The sequence below is a fragment of the Clytia hemisphaerica genome, unplaced genomic scaffold (assembly GCF_902728285.1).
Source record: "Clytia hemisphaerica strain Z4C2 unplaced genomic scaffold, Clytia hemisphaerica genome assembly, whole genome shotgun sequence".
NCBI lineage: Eukaryota > Metazoa > Cnidaria > Hydrozoa > Leptothecata > Clytiidae > Clytia > Clytia hemisphaerica.
In genome coordinates, this window is record NW_027103282.1 from 1,134,115 (window position 1) to 1,146,070 (window position 11,956).

Genomic DNA, 11,956 nt, shown 5'->3' on the forward strand with positions numbered 1-11,956 from the left:
TAAACCTTATGCATTTTCTCTCATCCATGCATCGAATTAAAAACATTGAAAAGTGTTATCAATCTGATAGAGAAACGCAACGATGAAGAATTTCTTCTCAATCGAAAAAATACAATACATCTTCTTTTTCTGTGTATAATGTATAATAATTTCACATCTCTGAAAAAGCTCCTGCATTTTGAAGCTGCTGGATAGAAAAACTTTTTTCTTTATTTTGATGTGCATTATTTTCGGCGGGAACTTGTCGAATTTTTTTTTCGAATCTAACAAGATTTTCGAACAAAAAAAATTCGAAATTATAAAGACCCGGAATTCCCATGGGGTTTTTTCCCGAGTTACGAAAAAACTGAGTTATCCCGAGTGAGGACGTTATTTTTGGAAAAAAGTCACGTCATTTTACATTTCACAGCTCGGTTAATTTTGCTTCTTTTAACTTTCCGAGTTATTTTTTTATTTTGTAACTCGTGAATTTTTGCTTCCTTTAGCTTTCGAGTTATTTTTTATTTTCTAACTTAGGAAATTGTGCTTCCTTTAACGTTGTTACTAAAAGTGGTAACACAGGGTAACACATGGTAACAGGGGGTAACACTAGGGTAACAGGGGGTAACACATGGGTAACATGGGTAACACTAGGGTAACAGGGGTAACACATGGTAACAGTTTGAAAATGGTGGCTCTGAGGGGTCGGAAATTTGAAAATTGACTTAACCAATGTTGTTGGTGAATACAATGATAGAATGAATGATGCTGGTCAATGCAATGATGGAATCGATGTTGCTGGTGACTGAAATGATGGAATCGATGTTACTGGTGAATGCAATGATGAAATCAATGGTGCTGGTGAATGTAATGCTGGAATCAATGGTGCTGGTGAACTCAATGTTGGAATCAATGGTGCAGGTGACTGAAATGATGGAATCGATGTTGCTGGTGAATGCAATGATGCAATCAATGGTGCTGGTGAATTTAATGCTGGAATCAATGGTGCTGGTGAATTCAATGTTGGAATCAATGGTGCAGGTGACCTGAATGATGGAATCGATGTTGCTGGTGAATGCAATGATGGTGTTACTGGTGAATGCAATGATGGAATCAATGGTGCTGGTGAATTCAATGTTGGAATCAATGGTGCAGGTGACTGAAATGATGGAATCGCGTTTCGCGTTTCACCACGCTGCTCTCAAATTTCGTCATCTTTCGATACTGACCTTTTTATTTTCCATATCTCCTAAGATCCTAAAAGCCAAATTTAATGGTATAAGAAGAAAGAAATTTTTGGGTGATTTTTATTAACTCCGGTTATAATTTTCTTAATATTTTACTTTGTAAATAGTTAGCAAAAAAGAGAGAAAAGTAATGACTTGTGTTCCTTTAAAACAAAGATTAAATTTCCTTGTCTTATACATAAGTTGGTCATTCTTATTCTAAACAATCGTGTGCCCCCTTAAAATTTTATCTTTTGACTAACTCGGATTAAGCTGCATTCCACTGCATCGCCAAATTTATCAAAAAAAATCGAAGTGTCCAGGGGTAGATCTTTTCAAAAATTAATTGATTTTTCATATCCCGTAGAACAATTTCTTATTAAAATAGCCTAAATTATAGAATTATCATTTTCCTTGTTCTGAAAATTTTAAACTATTGAGACATATTTTTGATTACTTCGTTTGCATTTAGGGGGAATGTAAATTGCATTCACCAGGACCATTAATTCTACCATTGTATTCACCAGCACTATTGATTGCATCATTGCATTCAGCAGTAACATCATCATTGCATTCACTAGCAACATGGATTCAATCATTTCAGTCACCTGCACCATTGATTCCAACATTGCATTCACCAGCACCATTGATTCCAGCATTACATTCACCAGCACCATTGATTCCATCATTGCATTCACCAGTAACACCATCATTGCATTCACCAGTAACATCGATTCCATCATTTCAGTCACCTACACCATTGATTCCAGCATTAAATTCACCAGCACCATTGATTGCATCATTGCATTCACCAGTAACACCATCATTGCATTCACCAGCAACATCGATTCCATCATTTCAGTCACCTGCACCATTGATTCCAACATTGAATTCACCTACACCATTGATTCCATCGTTGCATTCACCAGTAACATTGATTCCAGCATTACATTCACCAGCACCATTGATTCCATCATTGCATTCACCAGTAACACCATCATTGCATTCACCAGTAACATCGATTCCATCATTTCAGTCACCTACACCATTGATTCCACCATTGCATTCACCAGCACCATTGATTCCATCATTGCATTCACCAGTAACACCATCATAGCATTCACCAGCAACATCGATTCCATCATTTCAGTCACCTGCACCATTGATTCCAACATTGAATTCACCAGCACCATTGATTCCATCATTGCATTCACCAGTAACACCATCATTGCATTCACCAGTAACACCATCATTGCATTCACCAGCAACATCGATTCCATCATTGCATTGACCAGCATCATTCATTCTATCATTGTATTCACCAACAACATTGGTTAAGTCAATTTTCAAATTTCCGACCCCTCAGAGCCACCATTTTCAAACTGTTACCCTGTTACCCTAGTGTTACCCCTGTTACCCATGTGTTACCCATGTGTTACCCCCTGTTACCCTAGTGTTACCCCCTGTTACCATGTGTTACCTAGTGTTACCACTTTTAGTAACAACGGGGGTTGGTAGGAAAAGTATGATTACTGGAAAGAGTACTCATAATCAGAGGGTTGAAAGATTGTGGCGCGATGTGTATACTGGTGTTCTCTCTTATTTTTCTAACATTTTCACTTACTTAGAGGATCAAGATGTCTTAGATTCAACTAATATCCTGCATCTCACTGCATTACATCATGTGTATCTTCCTTTCATTACTGAAAAGCTCTGCAGATGGAGACAAGCATGGTCCACATATCGCTTAAGAACAGTAAACTCAACTCCACAGCGACTTTGGGTGACTGCTCAAATGACCAATCCTATTGACATTGATCCTCCTGTTGTTGACGAATTTTATGGAGCTGAAGATAACGTAGTTTTGAATGAAGAAGAACAAGGAGACACTAGACCAATATTTGAATTTGATGGTTTATCTTTGAGTGAGGAATGCTTAGTAGAACTTGAAAACATGTCACTTGATCAAAGAGAGGATTGTGGAATAAGTCAATACTACGAAGCTGTTCGGATCATTGCACAGTTTCATCAAATTAACTGATCAATTTGATTATGTTAAAAAACTTCAATACAATGTGGTATACCATTGTTATAAAACAGAAGCTCCATTTCAGTAACTTGTAAACTTATTCAAACTTTACATTTAATTGTCGGTTGAGAAATAAATTTCACCTTGTTGTGTTATGATTTAACCTTTTCAGCCCGGCGGACGAGTATAGTCGTCGAGCATACGTTCCGGCGGACGAGTATAGTCGTCTTTTTGACATAGTTTATTTATTTATTTTATTTATTGAAATTGAACCACTCCACGTCCGTGGGCAAACTACAAATTTTCTATTTATAAAAACAAAAAACTGTTCGTTTGCGAGTTCACGCTTCTGTGACTGGCCCCTCGCACTGGCCGCGCCTAACGGCCGTGTTCAGAACCCTTCACAGTAGCGTCTATCGTTTACGTTTATATCAAAAAAATATATATAATATTTCTATTTAAATGAAACTTTGTCGTGAGAAAAATAGCTTACTAATTGTAAGTCGAAGCTTAAAACTAGGTAGTTGAGTGACGCAGATCTAGATAGATGAAAAAGTAGATGTATAGTATACTAATTTGCGAAGATCGTGTCTAAAAGTTGTAAGGATAATCCACCAAAAATTCAAAGTTGGCTTGAAGAGAATTAAAAAATCAAAATTTGCCGTAGTTATTTTAAAATCTAAAGATAAATTTCTCTAATTTTCAAAGCTTTTTTAATATATTTTTCTAGCATTTTTAATTTGACCACATTTTCGCTCGTTATGTCTTCTTTCGATACTGATGTTGATTCCTCTCCTACTTTGTCCTTTAAGTCATTACATTCAAATAAATGTTCCGTGGTGTCGTGCTCTGTCCTGCATATCGGGCATTTCATATCTCTGTACTTTCCTTTGTAATTCATCTTGACGTCTATCATATTTACTTTCATACTTAATATGTTTCTCATTGTGGCTTTGTCAGTTTCGTCTAAGTACTTCTTTCTTTCGAACCCCTTACTGTTTCTGGATTTTGTTCGTTTCGTCCATTCTTCGTTTTCAATACTTTTCGTGATGGCTTTTCGTATTCTTTTTTTCCACTCGTTTTTTGATATATCTTTCACGCTCGTTGTGTCGATTTCGTATTGGTCACATCGTTCTTTCAGTTCACTGTACCAACAATTTCGTATTTCATTCTCCATTTGGGCCTTTAGAATCTTTGCTGCTACCCTTTCATCTGGAGAATTGATTAGGTTGTGTAACAGTAGAAGTTTTTTATAATTTATGTAGTGTCTTATAGGCCAAATGCCTAATTCACTTAGGAATGGCTCGTACGGTGTTGTTTTTGGCATTCCGTATATTCTCAATAGCATATCTTTTTGCATTTTTTCAATGCTTGCCATTTCACTTTTTGAAATCACACTCCAAGTTTCCATGTTCGACGTCACGTATGGAAGTGCCTTCGTTAAGTATAGCTTGTTAACTACTTTTCCGTAACTTTCTCCAGTACAATCTGCATCTTTTATAATTGCCTTCGTAATTCCGTATATCTTTTTCTCCTTGTTTTGGATCGTATCTTTATATGTACCTTTGTTGTTGACGTAATCTCCTAGGTACTTATATTTATCGGTTTTGATAATAGGGCCTTTTTTAACCCTTTTCTTAATTTCTACTCGATCTCTTTTTTTCGCCAAATTCTAAAATTTGATAGTTACTTTTAGTTTCATTAAAGGTCATTCTCTTCTTTTCCTCCATCCTCGCACAGTTATCAATGGTTTTGGAGACGGTTTCTCTGCCTCCTGCTCCACAAATATCATCTACATAGGTGAGTGACTCTACATTTAAATTTGAATATAAGGTACTCACTTTTTCGCCGACTTTGTTCACCTTCTCTGTGGATACTGCACATAATGTTGGCCCCCAAATTGTTCCCTGACGTACAATCTCCTTGGTTGTTATCTCTGCTGTTCTCCCGTGTGGCGTGTCTACCACTATTTTCGCTTCTTTGTTCATTTCGAAAATGATCATCGCCTCGTTAGCAGGTACTCCTGCCTTCCACGCTTCCACTATACAATCGCGAAGCCAGAGTTTGTCAAAACATTTCTCCAAATCACCATAGAACAAGTAAAGATTTTTGTTGTAATATTTCGCGTCATCAATTAGTGCTCGCATCGTAAAGAGATGGTCACAAATTCCCCTGCCGCTCCTTCCACCACACTGGAAAGGAGACATATTCTCTTCAATCGTCGTTTTGTTTCTATTGAGAAGGATTCTCTCAAAGATCTTGCTCACTATGCTCGTTAGAAAGATCCCCCGTTGATTTTTCATTTCATTTCTTTTGCCTTTATTTTTATAAATTGACTTTATAATCATATGTTTCCATCTATCTGGAATTTCAGCTTTCAATAAAATTTCATTCAATAACTTGAGGAGACTCGTTTTTAATTTCTCTCCTCCGTACTTTATAAACTCATTTTTTATTTCACTGAAATCCTCAGCCTTTTTCGTGCTGAGGTTTCTTATAACCTTATCCAGTTCTTCCCTGGATATTTCTCTTATCTCGCATTTAGTTGCTTCCCTCTTTATCATCTCAAAACATTCATTGACTCTCTCCTCCGATCTCCTTTCCTCCTCTGTCGTTGCCGGTGATGCCATCAGTAGATTCTGGTACCATTGCTTGTATACATTCTTAATCTCCTCTTGATCTTCCTTCACCTCTCCTCGTTCATCTATCATTGACGTTTTCTTCTGTGTCTTATCTTTTGTTGGCTTAATGATCTTCCAGAAGTCTGGACTGTTGACTCCTCCCGCTTTCTCGATTTGCTCTACTTTTTTACGTGTCGTTTTCATTCTTTCTTCTTTCGTTTCACTTTCTATGTGCTGGTTTAGCAGCTTGATTCTTGTTTTCTCTATGCTGTTTTCGTTAGTTTCGTTACCTTTCTCTATCTTTATCAGGTCCCTCCTTTTTTTCATCAGTTTTCTTCTTTTTGGGCTGGTTTTGGTGTATTTGTTCACTTTGCACTTTGTGAAGCATTTTTTACTCATTTTGATGATCTCATCTTCCCATTTCTCGTATCTGTCGTTAAGTTGTAGTGACTTTTCTGTCGCTATCGATGTGAGTTTTTCACTATTTGTTACGATCTTGTACGCTGCTTTCGTTTTCACTGTTATGTTTGATATATATTTTTTCTTTTTCTCTACCGATGCTGTTGTTTTCCAGTTGACGGTGCCAATCATTGCACAATGATCGGTGTACTTTGCCTCTTTGTCTTTGATGTAATACGGGGTTAGTGCTTTAGTTTCGTCTATCGTCATCTTGACACCTCCTTTTCGATAGTTGTTCGTCATTACGTAGTCAATGGTCGATTTTTCATCACCTTGAATTCTAGTCCATTTCCCCTCTGCATCATCGTTCACAATGTATATCTCGTTATCCTTGACTAGTTCTTTAAGTAATTTGCCACCTTTTGTGACTTGCTCGTATATTTTTGCGTTGAAATCTCCTAATATAAGGAGTTCTTCACCTTGCCGCTTTGCTACTTTAACTTGTTGTTGTATTCTGTTATACATATTTTTAAGTTGTTCTAAGTCTGTTCTTGATTCTTGGGGGGCGTAGATCACTCCTATTCGGATTTTCGTTTGTTTGTTGTCAATTTTTACCCATAATGTTTCTTCTTCGTCCGCTTGTCTATCTACCTCTATCATATTCTTTCCGATCTCCTTTCTTACTGCTATCAGTATCCCTCCTCCTGTATCTGCTTTAGTTCTGTCGTTTCTCAGAATCTTGTACTCCGGAAATTTTTCCTCGATCTCCTTGACTGCCTCGTCTTGTTGTAGGTGGGTTTCAACTATGCAGAACATCGTTGGTTTTACGTTATCTTGTATTATTTCAGTTAGTTGTTCTAGTTTTGATGTCATGCCTCTGATATTATTATAGTAGAATTTAAAATTTTTGTAATGTTTTTTGTTTCTTTTTCCTCGCTTTTTCTTTTCGTTTAAAACTGTCTTTGGCTGTTGCTTTGAGTGTTTACTACCCCTGTGAAGTTTGGGAATGCTGGGAAGGTTGGTAACTGTGGGAACTGTGGTCTCATGTATTGATTTGTCGGCATTGGTAGTTGATTTTGTTCCTCTTGATTCAACTCGTCTCTCTGTATTGGTGGTTGGTTGGATTGTTGGATCCAGGCATTCGGTGCTCTCTCTCTCCACGGCGGTGGGTTGTAGCTTTGATTCATTTTGTGTTGCTGTTGTGCTGGATGTGGATGATTTGTTGGTGTTTCCTCCACTTGATTCGATCGACTTTGCGTTGGTTGTTTCAGTAATTTGTTTATGCACTTCTCTAAAAAAGACATCATTTTTTCTTCTACTTCATTCGTTTTGGTTGACGATGCAAGATTCCGCTGATCGGTTGTTGATATGTGTGCATATCTGCACTTTTCGTTGAATTTACACCTTTGGTTTTTGTCGTAGAACCTGCATCTTTCTTTCTTTTCATGTTTATAGAAACAGCTATCTCCGTATTTGCAGCCACTTTTTCGTCCGAAATATTTACATGCTATCTGTTTTCTGTCTCTTGGGTCGTTTCGTTTGTCGTTGTCCTTTCGTTTGAAGTCTTCGTTTCGGCTTCTCTTGTCACTCTCCCTTGTTTTTTCGTCTAATTCGAGTATTTTGTTAATTTTTGTTACGTGTTCGATGTGTTGATTTAAATTTTGGTTTGTCTCTTTTTGTTTGTCTAGTTCGCTATTCAATTTTGTTAGCTCTTCGTTTTTCTGGGTAATCTCCGATTTGAGTTTCTTAATCTCTCCTTCTTTCTTTTTATTTTCTTTCTTAGCTTCCTGCAGTTTCTCTTCCGATTTTAGCTCTTTCTGGCTCTCTGCCGTCTTGCTCTTTTCCGTAGTTAATTTGTTAAGTTCTGTCTTAATGTTTTTATTTTCCTGGTCAATGTCTTTGTTTATTTTCTCGAGACTTTCTATTTCCTGGCTTTTGGTTTTGATTTCATTTTCCATATTTTGTATCAATTGATCTACATCATTTCGATCATTTTTCTGTTTATTTGCAGATTTTTCTCTTACATCCCCAGTTAGCCAGTTTGTTTCACTTGCTTGTTCTTTGCTCGCCATTTTTAACCAGAAGAACACCTCTTTGCATTCATTGCAGATCCAGTGTACTCCTTTTATTTCGAAACACTGCTTGTACTCAGCTGGAATCTCATGACATTGCCCACAAACCCACTCTTCACACAAATCACATTGTATCCACTCTACATATCCATTTAAATCATGTTCCTCTGGTTCTTTTTTACACTGTTTACATTCACTGTTCTCATTACTTTGTCCTAATTCTTGGGTCATTGCTTCTGCTATGTCCTTCTTTCCTTCTTCATTTTTGTTGTTTTCGTTGTTCACCTTATTGTCGTTCTTATCTACATTATTTACATCTTTATTTACATCATTATTTACATCTTTATTTCCATTCTTTCCACTTTTTTGTTTTCTTTTCACGCTCGCCACTTGATCCGCCATCTTGTTCCGTCTTCCGTCGCAGTGATCTTCTAAGTGATCTTCTAAGCTATATTTCTCCCATTGGCTTCTTTGCTAGCCGTAGAAGTAAAGAGAAACGGAAAGTAGAGGTTCTAAGCTTTCTTTTGATATATGGTGATGTAATGTTTTGATCACGTGGTGAGGCAGCAGATTTCGGAGAAAAGGTAGAGAAAAACACTGAATCAAGATGGCGACCAAGAAATGGGTTTTTCCAACTTACTGCTAAAGTTCTTGGATTTTTTGACTGGTTTAGGCCACTTTTCTTCATGGAAACATTGTTTTTATAATGGCAAAACATCCAGTAAGTATATCTTATATTTTGTGTTTTGTTTTTAGCATAAAAAATCCATTTATTTGTCATTTTGACCACTTTTCTCGACAAACCAGTCGACCCAAACTTACAGTACTTTTTACTTTTTATTCAGGTTGGAGCATGGAAAGTGGACAAATTCAATGCAAAAGTGTTTTCTACACCTCATTTATTTCAAAGGAGCACCAAAGAATTTGAAAAGCCTGGATTTATGTTGAATTGCACTACTTCTTCCGCTCCACCAGCAACGGTCGATCGATCCCCGAAATTCTTGGCTCATAACGATGTCCTGATTACAGCTTATATGGATCAAAATGATGGCAGGAACCACATAACAGCCACATGGAATTATTATGATGACATTTAGCATTCCTTATGGGCAAAAGAGATCAGATTTGATAGCAATGAGTTTGCCTCAAAAGGCTTACGGTTTTTGGAAACTTTGCAACTGTCGCCGACTATGCCATCTAGTTTCACGGTAGCCGATACCCTTCAAAAGCTTCAGGAGCTAAGAATACTGACTGAAAGTGTTGTTTAGATAGTTGGGGAATACTTTTACACCATTTTTGATGTTGTAGCTGCTTCTGGAAACACATTATCATCAAAATACTTCAAAATTGTATATATTGGATTTTTTTAGCCGAAAATCGTGATTTTTGGCAAAAGTGACCGATATTTGGGAGGCTGGTGTGACACATACAGATTTTTCTGGATGCTGATTTTTGGTATATTACTTCAAAATGATGTATAGATTGATAAATAGCCAAAGACAGTTTTTAATTAACTTCCCCCCACTTTTTTTTGCTCTAGAAGTGAAAAATGCAAAAAAAGTGACATTACCGCAAAACGTGAAAAAAAACTGTGGTTTACGTGATGCTACCATTTTTGTAGGAATATTTTATTTGGATTGGTACTTGGTCTAAAAGTTGTAGAATTTAAGTAGCTTTTCAGGGATACCTTACTTTTTTTCTAAAGATTCCTAGTTCTTGAGTTATGATCAAATAACTGAACATGTCTATTTTCTGAAAAAATGTTGCGCGCTGACAGCGTGAAAATTTAAAAAGTTGCGCGCTGGAAAGGTTAATAGCTTTATTTAATTATAAACCTTGATGATTGAAAAATTAAAATTTTTGGCAAACTTTGGGGAATATCTCAAAATCACACATTTCACGGATTTTGAGTTTTAATGAAAGTCCCGCCCATAATTCTATCGAAACTTGAATAGCCGAGTCGTTCATGAAAAAAAATTTCGTTTTCTTTCTATTATTTTGCTTCTTGGTCAAAATTCTGTTAAATTAATTTTGTCATACTGCGCATCAAAGCCTGGGGGACAAGGTTGCATGGCCAGCTAGAGTGTGTTGAGTGAGGAGGACGGGACTAACTGTGGTGAAATTTTAGATTGTACCTCCTCTAACTAAGGTAAACGAGTAAATATATTTTGCAAATATATATCTAGGTTCGTCACACGCCTTTTAACTTTTGATATGGCTCGAAAACATAGCTAGTTTCCAGGGCATTCTCTTCTTTTTGAAGACAAATCCCGGGGGGGGGGGGCTCGATCTCGAAAACTACACCGTATGTTCGGACAGAAATCGGGGTTTCAAAATCCGATCCCTACAGTGCACTGCAAAATTTGCTGAAAACCGACCCTGCCTGACAGTGCATTTTTCGGCCGTTTTCCCCCAAGTTTTAGCAAAGATTTTAAAATTTTTCTCAAATTAACTACCCTTGCCTTACAGTGCACCTGGGCGTACCTAGGCTTTGTCAGAACCTCGAAAAACCTACCCTTAAGCGCCGCACGTCCGGTAGGTCATTTACCTTGAGTGCCCCCCTCCCCCCGGGAAAATATAGATATGATACCTGGAACGAGGTTGCACGAAAAGAACCAACCATCAGTACAGCAGTTTTCGCGCCAAAAAATGAACTGCAGAACTTTACTTTGTGGAGCTGATAATTTGCAGAATGAATAAAATCCCTAACTGATAATTTGCCGAACAAAAAGCGCATGTAAAGAGCGTACCAAAAGAGCGAACAAAAAGAGCAAACTAAAAGAGCGAACTAAAAGAGCGAAAGTAAAGAGCGAACTAAAAGAGCGAATTGAAAGAGCGAACTAAACGAGCGAACAAAAAGAGCGAACAAAAAGAGCGAACAAAAAGAGCAAACTAAAAGAGCGAAAGTAAAGAGCGAATTAAAAGAGCGAATAAAAGAGCGAACTGAATGCGTTCAGCGAACGGAAAGGGCGAATAAAAGAGCGCATCAAAAGAGCGAATGAAAAGAGCGCATGAGCGAATGAAAAGAGCGAATAAGCGAATGAAAAGAGCAAATGAGCGAATGAAAAGAGCGAATGAGCGAATGAAAAGAGCGAATGAGCGAATGAAAAGAGCGAATGAGCGAATGAAAAGAGCGAATGAGCGAATGAAAAGAGCGAATTAGCGAATGAAAAGAGCGAATGAGCGAATGAAAAGAGCGAACAAAAGAGCGAACCGAAAGAGTTCAGCGAACTAAAAGAGCGAATATCATGAAAAAAGAGCGTACAAAAAGAGCACTTATGGCAGCTATGGCGTTCCATANNNNCCGTTTTCCCGCCACAAATTACGTCCGGGTTCAAATATCATGTGCAAAAATCATGTGGACGATCAATCGAAAGTCTCCACCGGCGTTTCTTTTTTGAAAGAAGACCGCTAATACCACTATCTTTCAAGTTGTTTACGGAGAAGGGTGAGAACCACAACAAAATAAAATGGCGCATGTATGCATGCATGCATGTTCAGTTTTCAGTTTGGTGTTCACATGCAGCTGTTTTGTTTTGAGCTTGGTCAAGATTGACGAAGAATCATTCCAAACAGCACACATCATTATGTCTACGTGAGTTTAAAGTAGCAGTTCTGATATGGATGCAG

The 11,956-nt window shown here is 37.4% G+C and overlaps 1 protein-coding gene and 1 long non-coding RNA gene across 2 annotated transcripts; one reads left to right on the forward strand and one right to left on the reverse strand.

Annotated features, from left to right (window-relative positions):
• Positions 1 to 7,204: 7,204 nt before the first annotated feature.
• On the reverse strand, positions 7,205 to 8,728 carry LOC136804011 (uncharacterized protein PF3D7_1120000-like). The gene has a single exon (XM_067060756.1). It carries the CDS (start codon positions 8,726 to 8,728, stop codon positions 7,205 to 7,207), a length of 1,524 nt encoding a protein of 507 aa, XP_066916857.1.
• Positions 8,729 to 8,766: 38 nt separating this feature from the next.
• LOC136804595 (uncharacterized) lies at positions 8,767 to 9,930 on the forward strand. Its single transcript, XR_010846283.1, has 2 exons — positions 8,767 to 9,047; positions 9,172 to 9,930. It is a non-coding gene; the product is annotated as an uncharacterized lncRNA (long non-coding RNA).
• The last annotated feature ends 2,026 nt before the right edge of the window (positions 9,931 to 11,956 follow it).

What these genes read in the sequence shown, in the direction of transcription:
- LOC136804011 (XM_067060756.1), bottom strand. Translation starts at nt 8,728, where the DNA reads ATGGCGGATCAAGTGGCGAGCGTGAAAAGAAAACAAAAAAGTGGAAAG.